Raw genomic sequence first — 24,059 nt, 5'->3', positions numbered from 1 at the left:
AGCTATATTCATATATGAATTGATATAACATTGAAATGCATGTGTCCAATTGCTATTGTAATTCATCATATTATGTATTATAATAATATAATAAACATTTTCAGATACAGTTGAAGTCGGAAATCAACATATACTTAAGTTGGAGTCATTAAAACTAACTAACTCCACACATTTCTTGTTAACATATCAGAGTTTTGGCAAGTATTTTAGGACATCTACTTTGTGCATGACACAAGTAATTTTTCCAACAATTGTTTACACACAGATTATTTCACTTATAACTCACTGTATCACAATTCCAATGGGTCAGAAGTTTTCATACACTAAGTTGACTGTGCCTTTAAATTGCTTGGAAAATTCCAGAAAATTATTTCATGGCTTTAGAAGCTTCTGATAGGCTGATTAACATCATTTGATTCAATTGGAGGTGTACCTGTGGATGTATTTCAAGGCCTACCTTCAAACTCAATGCCTCTTTGCTTGACATCATGGGAAAAGCTAATGAAATCAGCCAAGACCTAAGAAAAATAATTGTAGACCTCCACAAGTACCACGTTCATCTGTACAAACAATAGTATGTAAGTATAAACACCATGGGACCACTCAGGCGTCATACCGCTCAGGAATAAGACGCGTTCTGTCTCCTAGAAATTAACATAGTTTGGTGCGAAAATAGCAAATCAATCCCAGAACAACAACAAAGGGCCTTGTGAAGATGCTGGAGGAAACAGATACGAAAGTATCTGTATCCACAGTAAAACAAGTCCTATATTGACATAACCTGTTAGGCCGCTCAGCAAGGAAGAGGCCACTGCTCCAAAAACGCCATAAAAATGCCAGACTACGGTTTGCAACTGCACATGGGGACACACATCATTATGTTTGGAGGAGAAGGGGGGGGGGGGCTTGCAAGCTGAAGAACACCATCCCAACCGTGAAGCACAGGGATGGAAGCATCATGTTGTGGGGTTGCATTGCTGCAGGAGGGACTGGTGCATTTCACCAATTAGATGGCATCGCGAGGAGAGGAAATTATGTGGATATATTGAGAAACATCTCAAGACATCAGTCAGGAAGTTAAAGCTTGGTCGGATATGGGTCTTCCAAAGTCAAGGTATTGGAGTGGCCACCACAAAGCCCTGACCTCAATGCAATCAAAAATCTGTGGGCAGAACTGAAAAAGCATGTGCGAGCAAGGAGGCCTACTAACCTGACTCAGTTACACCAGCTCTGTCAGGAGGAATGGTTCAAAATTCACCCAACTTATTGGGAAAGCTTGTGGAAAGCTACCCAAAATGTTTGACGCAAGTTAAACCATTTAAGGCAATGCTACAACTTCTGACCCACTGGGAATGTGATGAAAGAAATAAAAGCTGAAAGAAATTAATTTCTCTGCTATTGTTCTGACTTTTTACATTCTTAAAATAAAGTGGTGATCCTAACTGACCTAGCACAGTGAATTTGTACTTGTATTAAATGTCAGGAATTTTGAAAAACTGAGTTTAAATATATTTTGCTAAGGTGAATGTAAAATTCCAACTTCAACTGTAAGTGAGGCAACGTGCCAAGAGTACTCGACTGTAGGGGAAATATAAGAGAGGAAGCTTACCAAGAGGACTAGACTGTAGGGGAAATATAAGAGAGGACGCGTACCAAGAGGACTCGACTGTAGGGGAAATATAAGAGAGGAAGCTTACCAAGAGGACTATACTGTAGGGGAAATATAAGAGAGGAAGCTTACCAAGAGGACTCGACTGTAGGGGAAATATTAGAGAGGACGCGTACCAAGAGGACTAGATTTTAGAATAAATACTGTGTGCTGCCAGCGTGCCCAGAGGACTATACTGTAGGGGAAATATAAGAGGGGAAATATAAGAGAGGAAGCTTACCAAGAGTACTATACTGTAGGGGAAATATAAGAGAGGACGCGTACCAAGAGGACTAGACTTTAGAATAAATACTGTGTGCTGCCAGCGTGCCAAGAGGACTAGGCTGTAGAGAAAATACTGTGTAGTGCCTGCATGCAAAGAGGACTAGATTATAGTGGGAAGGGAATACCCCCATGAAATGATCAAAAATGAATGGCAACAATTTGCCATTGGGCGAAACATATACATGATCGCAAATACCACTCAAATGGATGGCAGTTCATTCAAAGCTTATGGAAAGTGGCATTTGGCAAATGTCAAGTGTCATACAGCAAAATCCCAAAGATGGCGAGAACGCCACTGTAAATTTTCATATTGCACATGGACATAAAGTCAAGACCCAAGGGATAAATTTTGAATATTATTATTTTTTTCTAAAATACATCTCCCTCTACAAAATTGCTTTCTGGCCTGTTTTTTTGAAAAAAATACAAAAAAAATTCAGTAATGCATATATAGCAACCATATGAACATAACTTTGTCTTTTTTATTGAGTTCGTCCATAAGGCCTATGTTTTGTCCATTTGCAATATATGACGACAGGAAGTCAAAAGTCAGTGAAGCATGGCCAAATGTCATAAGAAATATCCAAATGCCATACATAAGTATTGAAAGCACCAAATCAGGACCATAAAAACGATCACAGATAACACAAAAAAATACAGCAACAGATTACATTTACACATAGGTTATTCCTCTAACAGCACAAGAACTTGCATTACCAAAAACAGTTACAAGCAATACAAAAATAAAAATCCTCCAATAAATATTTAAAATGGGCAAGGGGGACAAGAGTCTCAAGTTTAAGTTTAGTCAGCAGGCTATTCCATAGGCAAGGATCTTAACAGGAAAAGGCAGCCATACCCAACTCTGTGGAAATCGCATGGGCCTTAAGTGCAATCCATGCTTGAGACCTGGTTTTAGGAATTATAATTATAATATTGATGAGTGATGATAAATTAGAAGGTAGCTTATTCAGAAGTGCTTTATAGACAAACACAAGAGCATGTTGTTCTCGTCTCATGGACAGCGAAGTCCAACCCACATTTTGATATAAAACACAGTGGTCAGTTCTGTAGCTAGCACCTGTAATAAACCTAAGTGCGCAATGATAAGTAGCATCCAGCGATTTAAGTGTTGATGCCATAGCATCATAGGATGCTATGGCAGTTTCCGAACCCAAAAGTCAGTGAACCATGTCCAAATGGCATAAGAAATATCCAAATGCCATACATAAGTATTGAAAGTACCAAATCAGGATGTTATGTCCATTTGCCATATATGATCATAGGAAGTCGGTTTCCGAACCCAAAAGTCAGTGAATCATGACCAAATGGCATTTATACTGCCCAAATCATATATATCCCTATGTTAATAAGCCCTGAATCAACCGAGAAGGTATATTTGTCATGTTTGATGCGAGAGGAGTGGGACGCTGTCATTTTTAAAGATTTTTTGAAAAACGTCCAAAATGACCAGGGGCGCCTACTCTATTGGTTGGGCACGGTTGGGGGATGCTCCCTTCCTGGCCATGGACCCCTTGCACCCCCATAAAAGCAATAAAAAACATTTTTCAAAAATGTGCTCCTGGTAACCTGTTCAGGAAACTTGTTGCACGGATGTCCATTTGCAATGTGAAACAATGGACATTTACCATCACGAATTTGACATGCTCTAATATACTACAGAAATGCCCATTTGACTGGCCAGTTGAAATCGGGATGGCAAGGCAGTGATACTGGTTCCTCTCCATCGCTCGTTGGTGTAGATTTCAGCATGCCCATTTGGTGATGGCAGACTCCTCATTTAAGCTCTGACTAAGGCCGTGAGGTCGATACTTAAGCTAATGAAAGTTTAGTGATACTATCAAGAGAAGTGTGCAGTATCCTTTTTCATAAATTCCTCATTAAAAACATTGGAAATGTACTGTCCATTTGCAATGTCTTTCAATAGGCATTTAACCTCACAAATTTGACATGATCTAATATACCGCAGAAATGCACAATTTACTGGCCTGTTGAACTCGGGATGAAAATGCAATGATTCCTCTCCATCGCTCGTTGGAGTTGATTTCAGTCTGTCAATTTGGTGATGGTTAATCACTGTTTAAACTTATTGCAAATGGACAATGTCAGCCAGCAAGTCAAAGTCCATCAGTCAATAAGAATTTATTCTGACACCAAACTGATTCACCATAATTTGCAAATAAATTCATTAAAAATCCTACAATGTGATTTTCTGGATTTTTTTTTCTCATTTAGTCTGTCATAGTTGAAGTGTACCTATGATGAAAATTACAGGCCTCTCTCATCTTTTTAAGTGGGAGAACTTGCACAATTGGTGGCTGACTAAATACTTTTTTGCCCCACTGTAATTAGTAGATTTGAATAGAGAACACTCTACTTTTCCCAAAACTGTTACAATAATGTCTGTGAGTATAACAGAACTGATATGGCAGGCGAAAACCTAATGAAAATCCATCCAGGAAGTACTATTATTTTGGGTCGGGTGTTTTTCCATTGAAAGCCTATCCACTATACAAATACTTAGGACCCAGTTCACCATCTCTTTGGCTTCCTCTACATGTGGCTAGAATTTAGGCATTGTTTCAGGCTTTTACTCTGACAAATGAGGGAGATACAGCACTTTCAATGAGTGGATAGTGGACATTTCCAGACAAGAGTCCAGTGTGCTTTTCTTGTTTCTCCTTTTCTATTGACAAAGCTTTTGTCCGGTTGAAATATTATTGATTATTTATGACAAAAACAACCTGAAGATTGATTTCAAACATCGCTTCACATGTTTCTTTTATTGTACATGTTTGACTTTTCCTCTGGATGTTGAGAGCGCTAGCTGAACCCCCCCGCAACAGTCAGTGAAAGTGCATGGCGCCAAATTCAAAACAACAAAAATCTCATAATTAAAGTATCTCAAGCATACAAGTATTTTACACAATTTTAAAGATACAATTCTCATTAATCCAGCCACAGTTTCTGATTTCAAAAAGGATTTATTGCGAAAGCACCACAAACGATTATGTTAGGTCACCACCAAGCCACAGAAAAACACAGCCATTTTTTCCAGCCAAAGAGAGGAGTCACAAAACGCAGGAATAGAGATAAAATGTATCACTAACCTTTGATGATCTTCATTAGATGACACTCATATGACTTCATGTTACACAATACATGTATGTTTTGTTTGATAAAGTTCATATTTCTATAAAAAAATCTGAGTTTACATTGGCGCGTTACGTTCAGTAGTTCTAAAACATCCGGTGATGCTGCAGAGAGCCACATCAATTTACAGAAATACTCATAATAAACATTGACAAAGATGCAATTATTATACATGGAGTGGCAACTAATAGTACTCGATACAACTCAAACTTTCATTAAAACACACATGCAGGGTTCTGAATTAAAGCTACACTCGTTGTGAATCTAGCCAACATGTCAGATTTTTAAAGTGCTTTTCGGCGAAAGCATGAGAAGCTATTATCTGATAGCATGCAACCCCCGAAATACCCAAAGGGGACGTAAACAAAATAATTAGCGTAGCCGGCGCTACACAAAACGCAGAAATAAAATATAAAACATTCATTACTTTTGACGAGCTTCTTTGTTGGCACTCCTATATGTCCCATAAACATCACAATTGGGTCTTTTTTTCGATTAAATCCGTCCATGTATACCCAAATTGTCCATTTATGAAGCCCGTCTGATCCATGAAAAAGCACCGTTCCAAAATGCAACGTTTTTTTTTTTTATTAAAAAAGTTGCCTATAAACTTTGACAAAACACTTCAAACTACTTTTGTAATCCAACTTTAGGTATTAGTAAACTTGTTAAAGCGAGGTGTTCCTCTCAGGGAACGCCCCCCCCCCCCCCCCCCCCCCCCCAGCTGGAACGGTGGCGCATGGAATGCAAAAATATTCTTAGAAATATTTAACCTCCTCTTGATCCTACTTGATCCTCAAGTAGGCACCTGGAAATGCAAATGCGCTACGCTAAATGCTAAATGTACTCGTTAAAACTCAAACGTTCATTAAAATACACATGCAGGGTATTCAAGTAAAGCTACACTCGTTGTGAATCTAGCCAACAAGTCAGATTTTTAAAATGCTTTTCGGCGAAAGCATGAGAAGCTATTATCTGATAGCATGCAACACCCCAATATACCTGAAGGGGACGTAAACAAAAGAATTAGCGTAGCCGGCGCTACACAAAACGCAGAAATAAAATATAAAACATTCATTACCTTTGATGATATTCTTTGTTGGCACTCCTATATGTTCCATAAACATCACAATTGGGTCTTTTTCCCGATTTAATCCGTCCATGTATGCCCAAAATATCCATTTGTATAGCCTGTCTGGTTCAGGAAAAAAGCTCTCTTCCAACACGCAACGTCATTTTTTTAAATTATATAAGTTGCCTATATTCTTTCACAAAACACTTCAACCTACTTTTGTAACCCAACTTTAGGTATTTGTAAACGTTAATAAGCGATCAAATTGATCACTGGGCGATCTGTATTCAATAGCAGCTACTCAAGAAAACAATGTCCATTTTTCTCTCTCCCAAAATCGATTGCTGTAGGCTGGATGGAATGAAGGATCTATTTGTCATGACACACAGGATTTTTGTCAGTGAAAATGACGTTTTTGGCTACATCGTGTGGAAGCTGTAGGAATTGCATCCTTGGCCCTATTAATTTTGGTGCCCCTTAAACAATACATGCAAGTGGCGCATGGATATATTTTTCAGTTTTCAGTGACCAGATTTTCTTGCGCTTTTCGATGAAACACACGCTCTTTTATAGTCACAGCCGTGATTTAACCAGTTTTAGAAACTTCAGAGTGTTTTCTATCCACACATACTAATCATATGCATATACTATATTCCTGGCATGAGTAGCAGGACGCTGAAATGTTGCGCGATTTTTAACAGAATGTTTGAAAAAGGCGAGGGTATACTTAACAGGTTTTTAATTAACAAGTCCAATAGCTCAAATGAAAGATAAACACCTTGTTCATCTACCCAGCATGTCAGATTTTTTAATGTTTTACGGCGAAAACACACCACATATTTATATTAGACTACCACCGAAACAAAGACAAGAGGCAGCCATTTTGTCCCAGAAAATATAAAATTATAAAAGCAGGATTAAAAAATAAATCATTCACTAACCTTTTGAAAATCTTCATCAGATGACAGTAATAGGACATGTTACACAGTACATTTATGTTTTTTTCAATAATATGCCATTTATATCCATAAATCTCCATTTACATTGACTACATGTTCAGAAAATACTCAAAAATGTCCGGAGAAATTATAGATAGTGCCGCAAGATAACATAAATAGACATCATAAACTTTGACTAAATATACATGTTCTACATATAGTTAGAAAGATACACTGCTTCTTAATGCAATCGCTTTGTCACATTTCTTTTTAACGTTACAGAAATCGTTCACTATTCAATAATCTTAGACGGCGCTCAGACGTAAGCAATATTTCTCCGCTATGTTGGAGTCAACAGAAACACAAAATTACAACATAAATATTCCCTTACCTTTAATGGTCTTCGATCAGAATGTAGTGGAAGGAGTCATACTTACCCAAAGCATTGTTTGGTTTCAAGTCGTGTGTCTTTGTATTAGCATATGCTTCAATATCCAGCTGAAATATATCCAAAAACACTTCTGGTCCCGAACAGTTGCGCATCAAAACTTCAAAATTACATATTATATGTCGACTAAACTGGTCAAACTAAGTGCAGAATCAAGCTTTAGGATGTTCTAAACGTACAAAACAATTATCTAATCTATCGGAGATTCGTGCTTCTTCTCTGGCATTCTGGAACAAAGGACCGTCTCTCCAAAAAGCGTGCTCTGGCCACCGTGTATTTTCTCGTGTCTTTTGGCTGCCAAATGGCCAAAACTCGCGGGATTTGCACAATTAAACGCTGTACTGAATGAGGACATCTAGTGGAAGACATAGAACATGTCTCCAGATCCATAGCTGTTTGGGAATTGTTGGGGCGATGACGTCAAAGTTGCCCCAAATTTCAGGCTCCCAAAAATAGTTTGGGAGATTGCCTGCCCTATGAGTTCTGCTATACTTACAGACATAATTCAAATGGTTTTAGAAGCTTTAGAGTGTTTTCTATTCAATAATAATTATTATATGCATATATTAGCAATTTTATACAGATTTTTTTTCAGTTTACTATGGGCACGCAATTCTTCCAAAGGGGGCAGTATTGTCCCGAGCCTTAACAGGTTTTAATAATTGATCACGGGGCGATCTGTATTCAATAGCAGCACGTTTTGAAATCATGGTCCACATTCTCTCTTTCATAACTTCCTCTGGTGTACTTGATGACAGGAAGTGCCTATTCCTCATTTTACCAAGGATAAATTTAAAATCAATTGACAGTACTGGCGACATCGTAGGCATTGTAAACTGGGCCCTATCTATTTTCCCTTGCCATAGACAATACAGAGACTGGCAGAGGGATTTTTTTTTTTTTTTTTTTTTTTTTTTGTGAACAGTTTTCCTTGGGATTTTTCCTGCTAAACACGTTCTGTTATAGTCACAGACATGATTTAACCAGTTTTATAAACTTCAGAGTGTTTTCTATCCACACATACTAATCATATGCATATACTATATTCCTGGCATGAGTAGCAGGACGCTGAAATGTTGTGCGATTTTTAACAAAAAGCTGCAAAAATTTGCAGCCTCTTTAACAGGTTTTAAACAACAAAGCAGCCAAAAAGATACCCGCCATATTGGGTAGTCAACATTACTCAGAAATAGCAATTTAAATATTCACTTACCTTTGATGATCTTCATCAGATGCACTCCCAGGAATCCCAGTTCCACCATAAATGTTTGATGTGTTCGATAATGTCCATCAGTTATGTCCAAATATCTTCTTTTGTTAGGTCATTTGCCAGACCACTCACTCAAAGAGCCATTATGAGCCCCACCTTTAGAGTGGAATCCTCAAAACAGGTTTCTAAATACTGTTGAGATCTAGTGGAAGCCTTGGGAAGTGAAACATAACTAATATCACCCTGTATCTTCAATGTGTGCTGAGTTGAAAAACTACAAACCTCAGATTTCTCACTTCCTGGTTGGATTTTTCTCAGGTTTTCTTCTGCCATATGAGTTCTGTTATAATCACAGACATCATTCAAACAGTTTTAGAATCTTCTGAGTGATTTCTATCCAATATTAATAATGATATGCATATATTAGCATCTGGGACAGAGTAGGAGGCAGTTCACTCTGGGCACGCTATTCAACCAAAAGTGAAAATGCTGCCCCGTATCCCAAAAAAGGTTAACAAGACGTTTATCCATAATCCTATGTATAAAACTTGTATTTTTCATCCATTTTCAAGTCGTGTGAGTGCCATCTGATGAAAATCATCAAAAGTTAGTGATTAATTTAATTTTTATATCTGACTTTTGTGAGCCCTCTCCTTAGCTGGAAAATGGCTGTATGGTTTTCTGTGACTAGGCGCTGACCTAAGATAATCGCGTGGTGTGCTTTCACCGTAAAACCTTTTTTGAAATCGGACACTGTGGTTGGATTTACAAGACGTTTATCTTTAAAAGGGTGTATAATACTTGTATGTTTGAGGAATTTTAATTATGGGATGTCTGTTGTTTTGAATTTGGCGCCCTGCAATTTCACTGGCTGTTGTCGAGGTGGGACGCTACCATCCCACTGGTGCCAGAGAGGTTAATCCCAGAAAATGGACCTCAACTCAAAAAGCGCTGAGGCCTCGACGCCATCTTGTGTCTGGGCTAACAGCCCATTTGGCCAAACCCGTGCCAACTGAGTTTTGTCTTCGAAGTCCTTTCCGTTTAGGAGAACTGGCCATGTCATTTTGATGCAGTTTTGTACATTTGCAATAAGCAGCCAGTCGCCATCTGGTGTAATTTTCAGGAACAGCTGAAAAATGACCAAAATGTCAACATTTTGTAAAACGGAACATAAATGTCAGAGAAACTTCATGTGATGACTTCCCGGAAGATCTGCCCTGAGGCACGGCCTAAGGCCGTTAGCGTATTTTCAAAAACATTTGGGGACGTCTAGTAAGGGACAGTACATTTGCAATATGGAGATCATCATCATTCATACAGCAAATGCCATTTGCGTCCCTTATGTAGGAAATTTAAGAGAGGCAGCAAGCCAAGAGGACTAAACTGTAGGAGAAGTACTGTGTAGAGCCAAGAGGACGAGACTGTGGGGGAAATACTGTGTTGTGCCTGCTTGTCAAGGGGACTAGATTGTAGTGGAACTATAAGAGAGGCAGAGTGACAATAGGACTAGACTGTAGAGGAAATACTGTGTAGAGGCAGCATGCCAAGAGATCTAGACTTTATAGGAAATGGAAGGAAGCCAGCTTGCCAAGAGGGCTAGACTGTAAAGGAAATATAAGAGTTTAGTCCATTTGGCAGTGTGCAAAATGGACTAAACTGTAGTGGAAATACTGTGTACTGCCAGTGTGCCAAGAGGACTAGACAGTAAGGTAATAAATATATATTTTACCTTTATTTAACTAGGCAAGTCAGTTAAGAACAAATTCATATTTTCAATGACGGCCTAGGAACAGTGGTTTAACTGCCATGTTCAGAACGACAGATTATTACCTTGTCAGCACGGGGATTCAATCTTGCAACCTTTCAGTTAACAGTCCAGCACTCTAACCACTAGGACACCTAAGAGAGGCTCATGGTTATTGTGTGTCTAATGTATGTTTATGTCTATCTAAACCATTACAGTCAATGTAGTTCTGATGCTGGTGCATCTCTATAGCTGAAAGAAACAGGACTGGGTGAGCAGAGCAGCCTCTAGCCCCTCCCTCCCTAGCATGGCCATACCCACAGTGTGGCCCCCAGAGGAATCCCCACAGAGGTACGTTGGGTATTTAACCCAGAGAAGAGAGGTATCCCGACCTATGTGGGTCTGTGTGGCGCTGTATTACTCCATACTTTCTACACATCAGGGGAATGAGGCTCTCTCCGGCTCCTGCTCTGGATCCAAGTCTGGCTGGTAGTCTGGTTCTGCTACATCTAGCTGTGGTGGCTGGTGGGTTTGCCTTGCTCTCGTCTGCCTGTGTCTCTGCCTCTGGGCTGGAGTCTGTCAGATGCAGGCTCCAAGGCACCCCTCGTCCTCCGGCGTTCTCCCAGGATGGGGACTTTGTCATCGGGGGTGTTTTCTCCATCCACAACTACATGCACACTGTGGATCACAGCTACACCAGCCTGCCTGAGCCCCTGCAGTGCACAGGGAGGTCAGTGAGCGCAAGAGGGAACAGGGGACAGGACTGTGGCTGTGTGGGGAGAGAGATACATTGTGTTTTAAAGACATGGAAACACTGTTTAAAGACAGATAAACAGTGTGTTTAATGACAGGTAAACAGTGTTTTAAAGACAGGTAAACAGTGTTTTAAAGACAGATGAACAGTGTTTTTATTAAGACAGATAAAAATTGTGTTTGTATCTGAGAGAATAGGTAAAACCTACTGTTACGAAAGGTCACATTTTTAAAATGAAGGCTATACTACAATGTCCTCAAGTACCGACAACAAAAGTGTAGGTATTTGTGTGGAAATTGGCTAGATATTAAGATGTTTGCCCTCGTATAACCATATATTCTATAGGCTAGTTTACCACTTTGTCAAGAGGTGCTCACTCACTTACCTTCTATTTACAGTTTGGATTCCCGTGAGTTGCGCTTCTCGCGCGCCATGGTCTTCGCAGTTGAGGAGATAAACAACAGTTTGGAACTTCTACCGGGTGTTAAACTTGGTTATCAAGTGCACGACTCGTGCTCCTCGGTCCCTATGGCCGTGAAAGTGGCCTTCCAGCTGGCTAACGGCCTGGACCCCATGTTTGATACCGGAGAACAGTGCTCGGGGTTGGCTACAGTGACAGCTATCGTGGGCGAGTCTGGCTCCACGCCAACCATCAGCATGTTGCGCATCATCGGCCCTTTCGGGATTCCTCAGGTAAACTAATGTGGAAAGAAATCATTCAGCTTCTTTTAATTTACTGTTTTCCTACTGTACATACTCCTCTCTTTCAGGAATGAGTTAAACTTTTAATTTATCGTATTCCTACTGTATATTCTCCTCTCTTTCAGGAATGAGTTCAACTTTTAATTTACTGTATTCCTACCGTATATTCTCCTCTTTTTCAGGAAATAAATCCTATTTTCCTGTATTCCAACTGTATTCTCCTCTCTTTAAGGAATAGACATTTCTGTGTGAAATTTTGTGGAAAAGTTTGGAGAACTTCAGTAGGCATTTAAACATGATCTGAGGATTATCTTTCATAGGCTAGGTTGTTATGGGAGACCAGGGATTAGTTTCACACCTTTTACTCATGTTTTTCACAGCACCAGTATGTCTTATTTTACTATTGTCAATATGAATAGAACGACCAAGATAGAAACGGGCAGAAATATGTATCCTTTTCAATCTGGCCCAATGAAAAACAATAAATTATTATAATGAATGTCTCCCTAACCTCATACCAAACATCTAAAGAAAAAAGCAGGAAGTAGCCAATAACTGAGACTCGTTTCGCCCACATGATGTTCTTTCTCATGTTTTCGACTGTCTGTTTTTACCAAGGTGAGTCACTTTTCCACCTGTGCGTGTCTGAGTGATAAGAAACAGTATCCAACCTTCTTCAGAACCATCCCCAGTGATCAGTTCCAGGCTGCCGCTCTGGCCCACCTCATCAGGCACTTCGGCTGGACCTGGATTGGGGCGGTCCGTTCCGACTCTGACTACGGTAATAACGGGATGGCTGCTTTCCTACAGGCAGCACAAGAGGAAGGTATCTGTGTAGAGTATTCTGAAGCCTTCTACCGTACCAACCCACTCAGCAGAGTGCAACGGGTGGCCGACGTGATCCGCAGGTGATCCATCATTTCTGGTGAACTTTTCATTCACACAAATGCAAGACCATATTTAAAAAAAATACTATTGTTATTAATTTCTATCTTTTCCCGAAGCTGATCTGTGAGACCTACATGATTTAGATATCTTACGCATGTCAAAAGTGTTGATAGCATATTAAGCATATGATATAATCATGTTCCCAGCTCCACAGCCCGGGTGGTGGTTGCATTTGCAGCCATTGGGGACATGAGGATCCTGCTGAGGGAGTTGGAACGCCTGCCCTCTCCACCCCGCCAGTGGATCGGGAGTGAGACCTGGGTCACTGATCCAGATATGCTGCGTTTCGGCCTGTGTGCCGGTTCCATCGGATTTGGCATCCAACGCTCTGTCATCCCCGGCCTCAGGGACTTCCTCCTGGACCTCTCCCCACAGAAGGTGTCCAACTCTCCCTTGCTCACTGAGTTCTGGGAGGGAGCCTTTGGCTGTAGGCTGGGTATAGGTATTTATCTATCTATCTATCTATCTATCTATCTATCTATCTATCTATCTATCTATCTATATATATATCTATCTATCTATCTATCTATCTGTCCATTTATACATTTATCAATCTATTTGTATCTCTATCATTCTGTCTCTCTCTCTCTGTGTCTCTGTCTCTCTCGCTATCTGTCTGTCTGTCTGTCTGTCTGTCTGTCCGTCCGTCCGTCCGTCCGCCCGTCCGTCCGTCCGTCTGTCTGTCCGTCCGTCTCTCTCTGTCTGTCTGTCTGTCCGTCCGTCTGTCTCTCTCTGTCTGTCTGTCTGTAGGGACCTCATCTACAGGTGTTGGGGTTGAAGAGAGGGTGTGTGATGGCAGTGAGGATATACAGCAGCTACAGGCCCCCTACACAGATACATCCCAGCTGCGTGTCACTAACATGGTGTATAAAGCTGTTTATGCCATAGCACACGCCATCCACAGCATCGTTTGTGAAGAGAGAGAAAACTCCACTGTGAACTGTGACAAAAACCTCAATGTGAAGCCAACACAGGTGAATGACAAGTCTGTAGTATAATGCTCTGATTGATATGTTTATTTAGACTACGTGTATGAAGGACATTACGGTTGGTTATGAAGTAACACTTCTGATAAACATATGAGTTAACTGAATGTTCTGTTTCACTCTCTCCCCCTCTATCCATTTATCTCTCCATCCCTCTTCCCCTCACTCCATCTCTCTCTTCCCCTCTATCCATTTATCTCTCCATCCCTCTTCCCCTCACTCCATCTCTCTCTTCCCCTCTATCCATTTATCTCTCCATCCCTCTTCCCCTCACTCCATCTCTCTCTTCCCCTCTATCCATGTATCTCTCCATCCCTCTTCCCCTCACTCCATCTCTCTCTGCCCCTCTATCCATTTATCTCTCCATCCCTCTTCCCCTCACTCCATCTCTCTCTTCCCCTCTATCCATTTATCTCTCAATCCCTCTTCCCCTCACTCCATCTCTCTCTCCATCTATCTACACCTCTCTCTCTCTCTCTCTCTCTCTCTCTCTCTCTCCCTTTCCCTACCAACCCCTAGGTCCTGGAGAGATTGAGGAGGGTGAACTTCTCTCGTAACGGGTACCAGGTGTCTTTCGATGCCAACGGGGACCCAGTGGCCACCTATGAGCTGGTCAACTGGCAGATACAGGAGAGTGGGAATATGGAGTTTGTGACAGTAGGGCGCTATGATGCGTCCCTGCCTCCTGACCAGAGGTTTGACATCAACAGGGAAATCACCTGGGTAAAGAACAGTACACAAGTACCTGTGTCAGTGTGCAGTGAGAGCTGTCCCCCAGGCACTCGTAAGGCTGTACAGAAAGGAAAGCCTGTATGCTGTTATGACTGTATCCAATGTGCAGAGGGAGAGATCAGTAATAACACAGGTAGGACTATAGGAATAGTTGGCATGAAATGTGTAGTAATTTCAATCACTGTAAAGTAGTGGTTTATTCATATTACCTTCACGACAAAGGTAGTGTCTGTCAATCATGTTCCTGTTCTTATTATCTCATGTAAGCTGCACAGTAATTCAACATTCTTTATTGTAAACTGACAAAGTGCAGCATTGTGGGACATGTATTTGTAAATAAATAAAACCTGAATATATCATTATTAACATTTGATGTCTGTTGTTTTGTCCTGTTCAGATTCTTCAGACTGTCTGATCTGTCCCGAGGAGTACTGGCCCAACGCTGAGAGAGACCTCTGTATCCTTAAGCCTGTGGAGTTCCTGTCCTTCCACGAGGTCCTCGGAATCATCCTGACCACCTGCTCTGTGGGCGGGGCTTGTCTGGCCATCGCCACGGCAACCGTCTTCTACCGCCACCGAACTTCGGCCATCGTCAGGGCCAACAACTCTGAGCTGAGCTTCCTACTGCTCTTTTCCTTGACTCTGTGTTTTCTGTGTTCTCTTACTTTCATTGGCCGGCCCTCTGAATGGTCCTGTATGCTGCGTCACACAGCGTTTGGGATCACCTTCGTCCTCTGCATCTCTTGTGTTCTGGGGAAAACAATAGTGGTGTTGATGGCCTTCAGGGCTACACTTCCAGCCAGTAATGTCATGAAATGGTTTGGTCCTCAACAGCAGAGATTGACTGTAGTTTCCTTCACGTTTGTCCAGGCTTTGATATGCACTCTGTGGTTGGTCCTGTCCCCTCCCTTCCCCATTAAAAACCTCACTACCTACAAGGAAAAAATCATTCTAGAGTGTGATGTAGGTTCAGCTATTGGTTTCTGGGCTGTGTTGGGTTATATAGGACTCCTGTCTCTCTTGTGCTTTGTGCTGGCTTTTCTGGCTCGGAAGCTACCTGATAACTTCAATGAGGCCAAATTCATCACCTTCAGCATGCTCATATTCTGTGCAGTCTGGATCACCTTTATCCCAGCTTATGTCAGCTCTCCTGGGAAGTTCACTGTAGCTGTGGAGATCTTTGCCATCATCACCTCTAGCTTTGGGTTGTTCTTTCTATTATTTGTTCCTAAATGCTTTATTATTCTGTTCAGGCCAGAGAAGAACACCAAGAAACACCTCATGGAGAAGACATCCAATGATATACATTATTAAGAAATGATTGACGGGAACAGACATTGTAACGTTCAGTTATGTGGTCTTTCATAGAGTTAGGTAGGACAACTCTGACAGAGATGAACAACAATTTAGCAGATAATCATTGGTAACATTGTAACTGGTAACAGGACACGGGTTCACTTTAGATATTCCAATGTTATGTGAGATTGTTCAAATCTAGAGTGTTAAAATCTTCTTTGACCTGCTAAATGATGTGATTAGCAGTAGCCTACAGAGTGGAACCACTTCCATGTTGTTGGAGAAAAGCTTTATTCCTATATGAATTGATATAACATTGAAGTGCATGTGTTCAATTGCTATTGTAGTTCATCATAGTGTATATTATAATAGTTAGTTAATATAATATTATAATAGTATAATATAATAAACATTTTCAGATATATTGGTGTCAATGATTGCTTGGCCTGTCAATCCACATTTGTTAGATACCTTGTTTTTTATATTCTTTACATTTTATTAATTACAGATCACAAATATACCAACCTTTTTCACATTATTGCAAACACTTCAACCCAGTGTCCAGTGATGTTCATGCTTACATCCCCTACTAAAGCAGTTCATTAAGACACACACTGTTCAAGAAGCCAGATAGTTTATAGTGCAATGTAGAGTACTTAAATTTCAATTTTTTTAACAAGTCATTTAACACCAAAATCTTATTTACAATTACAGACTACCCCAGCCAAAACCCTAACATTGTTGACGCTGAGCCAATTGTGCATCGCACTACGGGTCTCCCAATCACGGCCGGTGGTGATGCAGCCCGTAATCAAACCAGGGTCTGTAGTGACGCCTCTAGCACTGATATGCATTTCCTTTGACCGCTGCACCACTCTGGATCACAAGTACTGCAGTGGGCAGCAACCATTATGAGTTGTGGTTATGAGAAACACTTAACACTAAGTTGTTCTTTACTTGCAGTACCAGTCAAAAGTTTGGACATGCCTACTCATTTGAGGATTTTCTTCATTTCTATTATTTTCTACACTGTAGAATAATAATAATAACATCAAATCTATGAAATAACACATATGGATTCATGTAGTAATCAAAAAAGTGTTAATTAAACAAATCCAAAAATAATCTATATTTTAGATTCTTCAAAGTAGCTTGCCTTGATGACAGCTTTGCACACTCTTGGCATTCTCTCATCTAGCTTCACCTGGAATGCTTTTCCTACAGTCTTGAAGTAGTTCCCAAATATGCTGAGCACTTGTTGGCTGCTTGAGCTGTGTTGGGTCATTGTCCTGTTGAAAAACGAATGATGGTCCCACTAAGCGCAAACCAGATGGGATGGTGTATTGCTGCAGATGCTGTGGTAGTCATGCTGGTTAAGTGTGCCTTGAATTTAAAAAAAATCACAGACAGTGTCACCAGCAAAGCACCCCCACATCATCACACCTCCTCCTCCATGCTTCATGGTGGTAACCATAGATGTGGAGATCATCCATTCACTTACTCTGCATCTCACAAAGACAGTTGGAACCAAAAATCTCAAATTTGGACTCATCAGACCAAAGGACATATTTCCACCGGTCTAATGTCAATTGCTCGTATTTCTTGGCCAAAGCAAGTCTCTTTTTATTATTGGTGTCCTTAAGTAGTTGTTCCTTTGCTGAAAATTAATTCCACAAATGAACTTTTAACAAGGCACAATTGTTAATTGAAATGCATTCCAGGTGACTACCTCATGAAGCTGGTTGAGAGAATTCCAGTGTGTGCCACGTTGTCATCAAGAAAAAGGGTGGCTACTTTGAAGAATCTCAAATGTAAAATATATTTCTATTTGTTTAACACGTTTTTGGTTACTACGTGATTCCATATGTGTTATTTCATAGTTTTGATGTCTTCACTATTATTCTACAATGTAGAATGAGAAGGTGTGTCCAAACATCTGACTGGTACTGTATGTAATAACTTTAAATCTCAACTTTGATAATTTCTGGTTTTCCTGTTGTTTCCCTGTCATCCCTTTCTTAGTGTTTTCTTAGTGTTCCTCTCTGGTCTCAGTAAGATGATGTAACATTTAGGGGCAAAGATGCACAGCAGCAGTCCAAAACTAGAGGCTAAGATGGCAAATATCTCCACAGCTACTGTGTACTTCCCAGGAGAGCTGACGTAGGCAGGGACGAAGGAGATCCATACAGCACAGAAGATCAGCATGCTGAAGGTGATGAGCTTGGCCTCGTTGAAGGTGTCAGGGAGTTTGCGTCCCAGGAAGGCTAAGAGGAGACAGAGAGAGGCCAGCAAGCCGATGTAGCCCAGCACCAAATAGAACCCTGGGGGCCAGGGCTCCTTACACTCCAGCACTACCATGCCAGTCAGACCCTGGTACGAAGAGTTCCTGAACGGGATGGAAGGAGCCATGGAGAGCCAGCCAGCACAGAGACACACCTAGGGGAAGGAGTGGAACAACAAGTATCATGTGGCTGACCAACATGACAAACATCAAAAGATGATTTAGTAGGACTACTGTTTAATGAGTTCAACGGTTCTACCTGAGGTGCGGTGGAGCAGAGAATCAGTGTCCTCTGCTGGGAAGGTCCGAACAGTTTCATCAGAGCACTGGAGCCTGGTACAGTGGCCCTGAAGGCCAGCAGCACTACTATGGTCTTGACCAGGAGGCAGGAGAGGCAGAGCACGAAGCTAACCCCAAATGCTGCCTGGCGTAACCCACACGACCACGCAGAGGGACGCCCAATGAACAGCAGCGAGCACAAGAAGCAAAGCTTGAGTGACAGAAGAAGCAGGAAGCTCAGCTCTGAGTTGTTGGCCTTGACAACAGGCGTGGCCCGGAAACGGTGGAAGATGGCTGTGACGGTGGTTGTCGAGACAACACCCAGCAGGGAGAGTGACACCAGGATGATTCCCATGGTGTCATAGAAGGACAGGAAGTCTTCTATCCCAGCGACGCACTTCACCCTGTCTCTGTCTGACCAGTAGAACTCAGGACATCTAGTGCAGTCTACAGAACCTGCATGGGAGGACACAATGCGCACACACATTGGTCAACATGAAAGTATATACACTGTAGAAATAAGAGCACTACTTTCAAATCGTGGTGCGTTGTGTCACCGTGTGTGTACCTGTCTGGTTGCTGATCGCCCCAGCTGCACAGGGCAGGCAGTCGAAGCAGCAGGGAGGCTCTCCTGGACGACGGGCCTGTCTGCTGCCTGGAGGGCAGGGGGCACTGCACAGAGACACTGGCACCTGGGGAGAGATACAGGGCACAGTCACACACATAGGTCTTCCACTGTGCCTCTTAAATACTGCATAGGGGAGAACACTCTGATTTTTGCTTAAATTGAATCTACTCCATTCCACACCTCAGCTTCCAGTACAACCCACCTGTGATTGCCCTCCTATCCACACGATGGCGCTCTCGTCAATCTGCAATTGTTGGCTGAGGGGGGCAGAGCCGTCATAGCTTCCCACCTTCTGGAACTTGATATCTCCACTGCTGACCTTCTGCCAGTTAATAATGTCATAGAGGGGAACTGGCTCCCCGTTTGCATCAAAATGCACCTTCTCCCCAAACTGATTGGTGAAATTCACCCTCTTCAGGTGGTGTAAGAGCTGGAGGAAACCAGAGGGTGAGGGGAGGAGATAATGTCTTAAAAACATGTCACGTAGAAGGATTATTAAATATTACTGGAAATATATTAATAAATAATCATACTTACTTACTCTCTCTCTCTCTCACACACACACACACACACACACACACACACACACACACACACACACACACACACACACACACACACACACACACACACACACACACACACACACACCCTACCTGTCTGGGTGTAAAATATGTGCTGGTGTTACACTTCTCCTGAGCTTGTCCGTGTCCAGTAGAGTCACACTGTAGCAGCTGGTGTAGTGCGTGGGCTATAGCATACACTGCCTTATACACGTTATAGGAGATCCTGACCCGAGACACGTCAGAGTAGCTGCTCTCTGTGTCCCTCAGGTCTTCTGAACCAGTACACATAGCAGTCAGCCCAGAACTCTTTGAGCTGCTGTCCGCCCCAAAATCCAACTTGCAGCCAAACAGTTCCTCCCAGAACATATTGATGAACTCAGACCCCGGTGTCTGCGAGGGCCTGACCTTCAGCAGGAAGTCGCCCAGGCCAGGGATACTGACTCCTGGGAAGGAGAAGCCCAGGGTGCCCTGTAGCAGTGGGTGGAACTGAGGGGAGGTGAGCAGGCTGGCCGTAACCCAGGCCTCACTGGCAACCCACTGGAACCCTGTAATGTTTCTCGCTGCCAGCTGAGGACGAGGAATTATACCGTTGGTACGTTGCTTATCCACGTTCTCAGAGAGTTTCTAGATCATTTTATTTAGCACAATAAAACTAGAAGAAAGGAAGATAAATTAATCCAAATGAAGTAAATACCTGACAGAATATTTTAAAGAGGAGAACTCACCTCAGAGAGAAACTCCAGCAGCTGACCCTCTGTAGCGAAGGCTACCACCACGCGAGCCCTGGAGCTCTGCAGGGTGTCGGCCATGGCACGTAGCCCAGCTGGGGAGGGCGAATTGGGGATGGTAAGGTGGAACGCCAGGCAGCCTCCCTGGTCCTTCAGCTGCTGGGTAAAGGCCTGGATGCCATAGCGACTGTAGTCATCGGAGGTGCCCAAGATGCCAACCCAGCGCCAGCCGAAGTGGCTCACCAACTGGACTAAACCCCGAACCTAGGATGAGATAAAGAAGGATTAGACAGAGAGCATGGCAGAAGAGAAATTATGGTGGGACATTATCAGAGTAGCAAAAGCAATGTTTTGAGAGAAACATTTACCATAAACCTCATTGTAATCTGGCACCGTAATTAAATTTGATATTTTTTCTTTAGCAGTTTGCATTATAAGGATGTGATTATTTAACTGGAGTTTAGTAAACTGAGCAATACATGAAGACATAAAAGTCCACTTAACACATTGCTTTTGCACTACTTATGTCAAAAACTTTCTCATCGTCCTTCACACCTGGAACAGGTCACTGGGCACAGTCCGCAGGAACGAGGGGTAGGAGAGTTTATCTGTCAGACAGGTACAGGTTGCAAAGTAGCTCACCTGTGGGGAGAACAATACATTATATATCTTAAACTATCTATCTCTGTCTCTGTCTCTCTCTCACCAGTGGGATATTGAAGGGGCCTAGGGTGTGAGCCACAGCCCCTGTAGGGGTGGAGGAGGCTAGACCGACAACAGCAGGTACAGGGGCTCCAGCGAGGCACCCAGGCATCCTCTCCTCCACCCCCTTCTCTATGTGCTCCTCAGTCCTCTTCCCAGTCACCACGGAGAGAGCCCCTCTCAGGCTGGTGTGGACGTGGTCACAGCTGTCCAAGATTCTGTAGCCTAGCCTCACACCTGGCAGTAAGGTTGAGTTACGGTTAATCTCATCCACCGTAAACACCATGGTCATCATCCAACGGAAGGCTCTGTGGTCAAAACTACACAGAGAGGCAGGCAGAGAGAGACAGAGAGAGACAGACAGGGAGAGGGCGACAGAGAGGGAGGCAGAGAGAGAGAGAGAGAGAGAGAGAGATACAGAGAGATACAGAGAGAGAGACGGAGAGGTAGAATGAGAGGGGCAGAGAGGGAGGCAGAGGGAGGCAGAGAGAGACAGAAAGAGACAGACAGGGAGAGGGCGACAGAGAGGGAGGCAGAGAGAGAGAGAGAGAGAGAGAGATACAGAGAGATACAGAGAGATACAGAGAGAGAGACGGAGAGGTAGAATGAGAGGGAGACAGAGAGAGGGGCAGAGAGCGAGGCAGAGAGTGAGGCAGAGAGCGAGTCAGAAAGAGAGAGAGAGAGAGGGAGACAGAGAGAGAGGCAGAGAGAGATACAGAGAGATACAGAGAGAGAGACGGAGAGGTAGAATGAGAGGGCGACAGAGAGGGAGACAGAATGAGAAAGGTTAAGAACAGCAGGAAGGCTGTTTGAAAATATATTAATTCCGTCCTCTCGGCTAGATAAAAAACGTTCTCAACAGGAGAACATCCCGCCGTAACAATCCTCTACTATTCCAAGGAGAACCATTGCTTCACTCACCCGTTGCACTGTGTGTGTTGGGGCTTTGTCCTGTAGCTGTGCTCTGGCTCTAGGGCCAGGTAGTGGAGAGGGAACAGACCACCTATCACTACGTCCCCCTCAGACTGCAGCTCAGGCAGCTCACTGTCACCCAGACTCACACACCCTAGCCCCAGACCAGCCCCAACACTGGATGCGGACCCACCAGCTGTAGCCAGAGAGGTGGGGTAGAGCACCAGGAGGCTGAGCAGAACCCACAGATGTGTTCTGTTGGCTGCCTGGCGCAGTGTCAGGACCCAGAAGATACATATCCTGCTAGGTGTCTGTGGAGGTGCCCGCCGCAGTGTCCACTGTTGCTCCATGCCGATGGGAGATGGAACAGATGATGCAAACTGGGATATCCCAAAAGACTGTTACCGCAATGTGGATAAAGCCAAGGACAACTTACCTGGCTGGCATGTAGACTGAGAGTGGGTGAGAGAGTGACACTATATATAGTTTATGTTAGAGAGGAGGGCTCCCTGTGATGTGTGTCAGATAGGTAGACGACCCGCCTTGTGAAGGTAATCACATCTGCTTCACTGGTTAAATCAGATGATTGACAGCAGGCGAGGCCAATCAGTGGGACACACACAGAACCAAAGAGCAGTGCTTGATGACTATCACACTCCAATAGAAGCCCTCATTGTCATGACACAAAATGCTGAACTGCAGGAAAGTACCTAGTCGTGTAATATCAGACTGCATGGAGACCACTAAACAAAGAGGTGAGAAGATACCGATTCACATTCATATCATTTAACACTCTGCAGTTTTTACTATTTCTACATTCCGTAAATGTACATTGTACAATGAAATGAAAGTAATCTCTCTGTAGTGAGATGGAGAGGGAGAGTTGCAGAGAGTCCGTGTTGTGAAAGGCAGACAGAGTAGACAGACTGAGTGCTGTCAGGGGAAAGGGCATTCAGCAGCATTGCTTCCACTCGATATCAGAGAGACTGGATAATCAGTGGAACAAAAACACACATGGGGGTGAGCACACACATGCGTGTGTTTCTGTGTGTGTGTGTGTGTGTGTGTGTGTGTGTCCACAGAGAAGCTCAATTGAGATGTGTGAGGCTTTGTGCCCAGATATGTTCCCTGCAGGTGCAGATATAGGATGGAGAGTGAGAGGGAGAGGGACAGTGAGAGGAAGAGATAGAGGGACAGGGACAGGAAGAGGGAGAGGAAGAGATAGAGGGACAGGGACAGGAAGAGGAAGAGGGAGAGGGACAAGGAGAGGGACAGGGAGAGGAAGAGGGACAGTAAGAGGGAGAGGAAGATGAAGAGGGACAAGTACAGTGAGAGGGAGAGGAAGACGGACAGTGAGAGGGAGAGGAAGAGGGAGAGGTACAGTAAGAGGGACAGAAAGAGGGAGAGGGAGAAAAACAACTGTGACTGACACCTACAGGACACAGGGTGAAATAGTCTGGAGGTCTTCAATATTTATGTCTCTGACACTCTCATGTCTCATCACCAACCTGCAACCTCTGACCCCTTGCCATCCCTCCCATACCACCCCTTGCCACCCCTGCCACATGTCAAACATGTACGTTAACCTACAGTTTCACAGAGACCACTATAAAACAGAGGTAGAGCGAGAGAGAGAGAGAGAGAGAGAGAGAGAAAGAGAGAGAGAGAAAGGCCCCAGAACAGCAACACAATTAGACCCAACCAAATCATGAGAAAACAAAAAGATAATTACTTGACACATTGGAAAGAATTAACAAAAAAGCTGAGCAAACTAGAATGCTTTTTGGCCCTAAACAGAGAGTACACAGTGGCAGAATACCTGACCACTGTGACTGACCCAAACTTAAGGAAAGCTTTGACTATGTACAGACTCAGTGAGCATTGCTTTGCTATTGAGAAAGGCCACCGTAGGCAGACCTGGCTTTAAAGAGAAGACAGGCTATGTGCTCACTGCCCACTAAATGAGGTGGAAACTGAGCTGCACTTCCTAACCTCCTGTGAAATGTATGACCATGTTAGAGACACA

At 43.0% G+C, this 24,059-nt stretch overlaps 2 protein-coding genes across 6 annotated transcripts; one reads left to right on the top strand and one right to left on the bottom strand.

Annotated features, from left to right (window-relative positions):
• The first annotated feature begins 10,888 nt into the window (after positions 1-10,888).
• LOC110503223 (extracellular calcium-sensing receptor-like) lies at positions 10,889-15,955 on the top strand. 5 transcript variants are annotated; one of them, XM_021581590.3, is made up of 7 exons: positions 10,889-11,249; positions 11,672-11,966; positions 12,594-12,883; positions 13,070-13,350; positions 13,689-13,897; positions 14,429-14,774; positions 15,039-15,955. In XM_021581590.3, the coding sequence occupies exons 1-7, from the start codon at positions 10,966-10,968 to the stop codon at positions 15,953-15,955; spliced, it is 2,622 nt and encodes an 873-aa protein (XP_021437265.2). In that variant the 5' UTR covers positions 10,889-10,965. The 5 variants fall into 5 exon arrangements, with proteins under 5 accessions (XP_021437265.2, XP_090075196.1, XP_090075195.1 ...); XM_090219070.1 differs by lacking the exon at positions 10,889-11,249 and having other exon boundaries at positions 11,691-11,966; positions 13,070-13,347; positions 13,674-13,897; XM_090219069.1 differs by lacking the exon at positions 10,889-11,249 and having other exon boundaries at positions 11,691-11,966; positions 13,070-13,359; positions 13,674-13,897.
• A 1,983-nt stretch (positions 15,956-17,938) lies between these two features.
• Positions 17,939-22,383, bottom strand: olfcu1 (olfactory receptor C family, u1). Its single transcript, XM_036961828.2, has 9 exons — positions 22,043-22,383; positions 21,126-21,441; positions 20,975-21,061; positions 20,417-20,683; positions 19,782-20,258; positions 19,328-19,555; positions 19,066-19,189; positions 18,478-18,953; positions 17,939-18,373 (listed from the first exon to the last, which is right to left on the bottom strand). The coding sequence occupies exons 1-9, from the start codon at positions 22,381-22,383 to the stop codon at positions 17,945-17,947; spliced, it is 2,745 nt and encodes a 914-aa protein (XP_036817723.2). The 3' UTR covers positions 17,939-17,944.
• Positions 22,384-24,059: the final 1,676 nt, after the last annotated feature.

Source organism: Oncorhynchus mykiss, chromosome 24 (genome assembly GCF_057628025.1).
Source record: "Oncorhynchus mykiss isolate SJ-2025 chromosome 24, ASM5762802v1, whole genome shotgun sequence".
NCBI classification, from domain to species: domain Eukaryota; kingdom Metazoa; phylum Chordata; class Actinopteri; order Salmoniformes; family Salmonidae; genus Oncorhynchus; species Oncorhynchus mykiss.
Note: the sequence above shows the minus strand (reverse complement) of the source record. Positions and strands in the feature narration are given on the sequence as shown.

Coding starts and splice junctions, on each gene's coding strand:
- olfcu1 (XM_036961828.2), bottom strand. CDS start 22,383: ATGGAGCAACAGTGGACACTGCGGCGGGCACCTCCACAGACACCTAGC. Junction 21,442..22,042: donor CAACACACACAGTGCAACGG/GTGAGTGAAGCA, acceptor CTCTCTGTGTAG/TTTTGACCACAGAGCCTTCC. Junction 18,374..18,477: donor TCTGCTCCACCGCACCTCAG/GTAGAACCGTTG, acceptor TCCTTCCCCTAG/GTGTGTCTCTGTGCTGGCTG.
- LOC110503223 (XM_021581590.3), top strand. CDS start 10,966: ATGAGGCTCTCTCCGGCTCCTGCTCTGGATCCAAGTCTGGCTGGTAGT. Junction 11,967..12,593: donor GCCCTTTCGGGATTCCTCAG/GTAAACTAATGT, acceptor GTTTTTACCAAG/GTGAGTCACTTTTCCACCTG. Junction 14,775..15,038: donor AGAGATCAGTAATAACACAG/GTAGGACTATAG, acceptor TGTCCTGTTCAG/ATTCTTCAGACTGTCTGATC.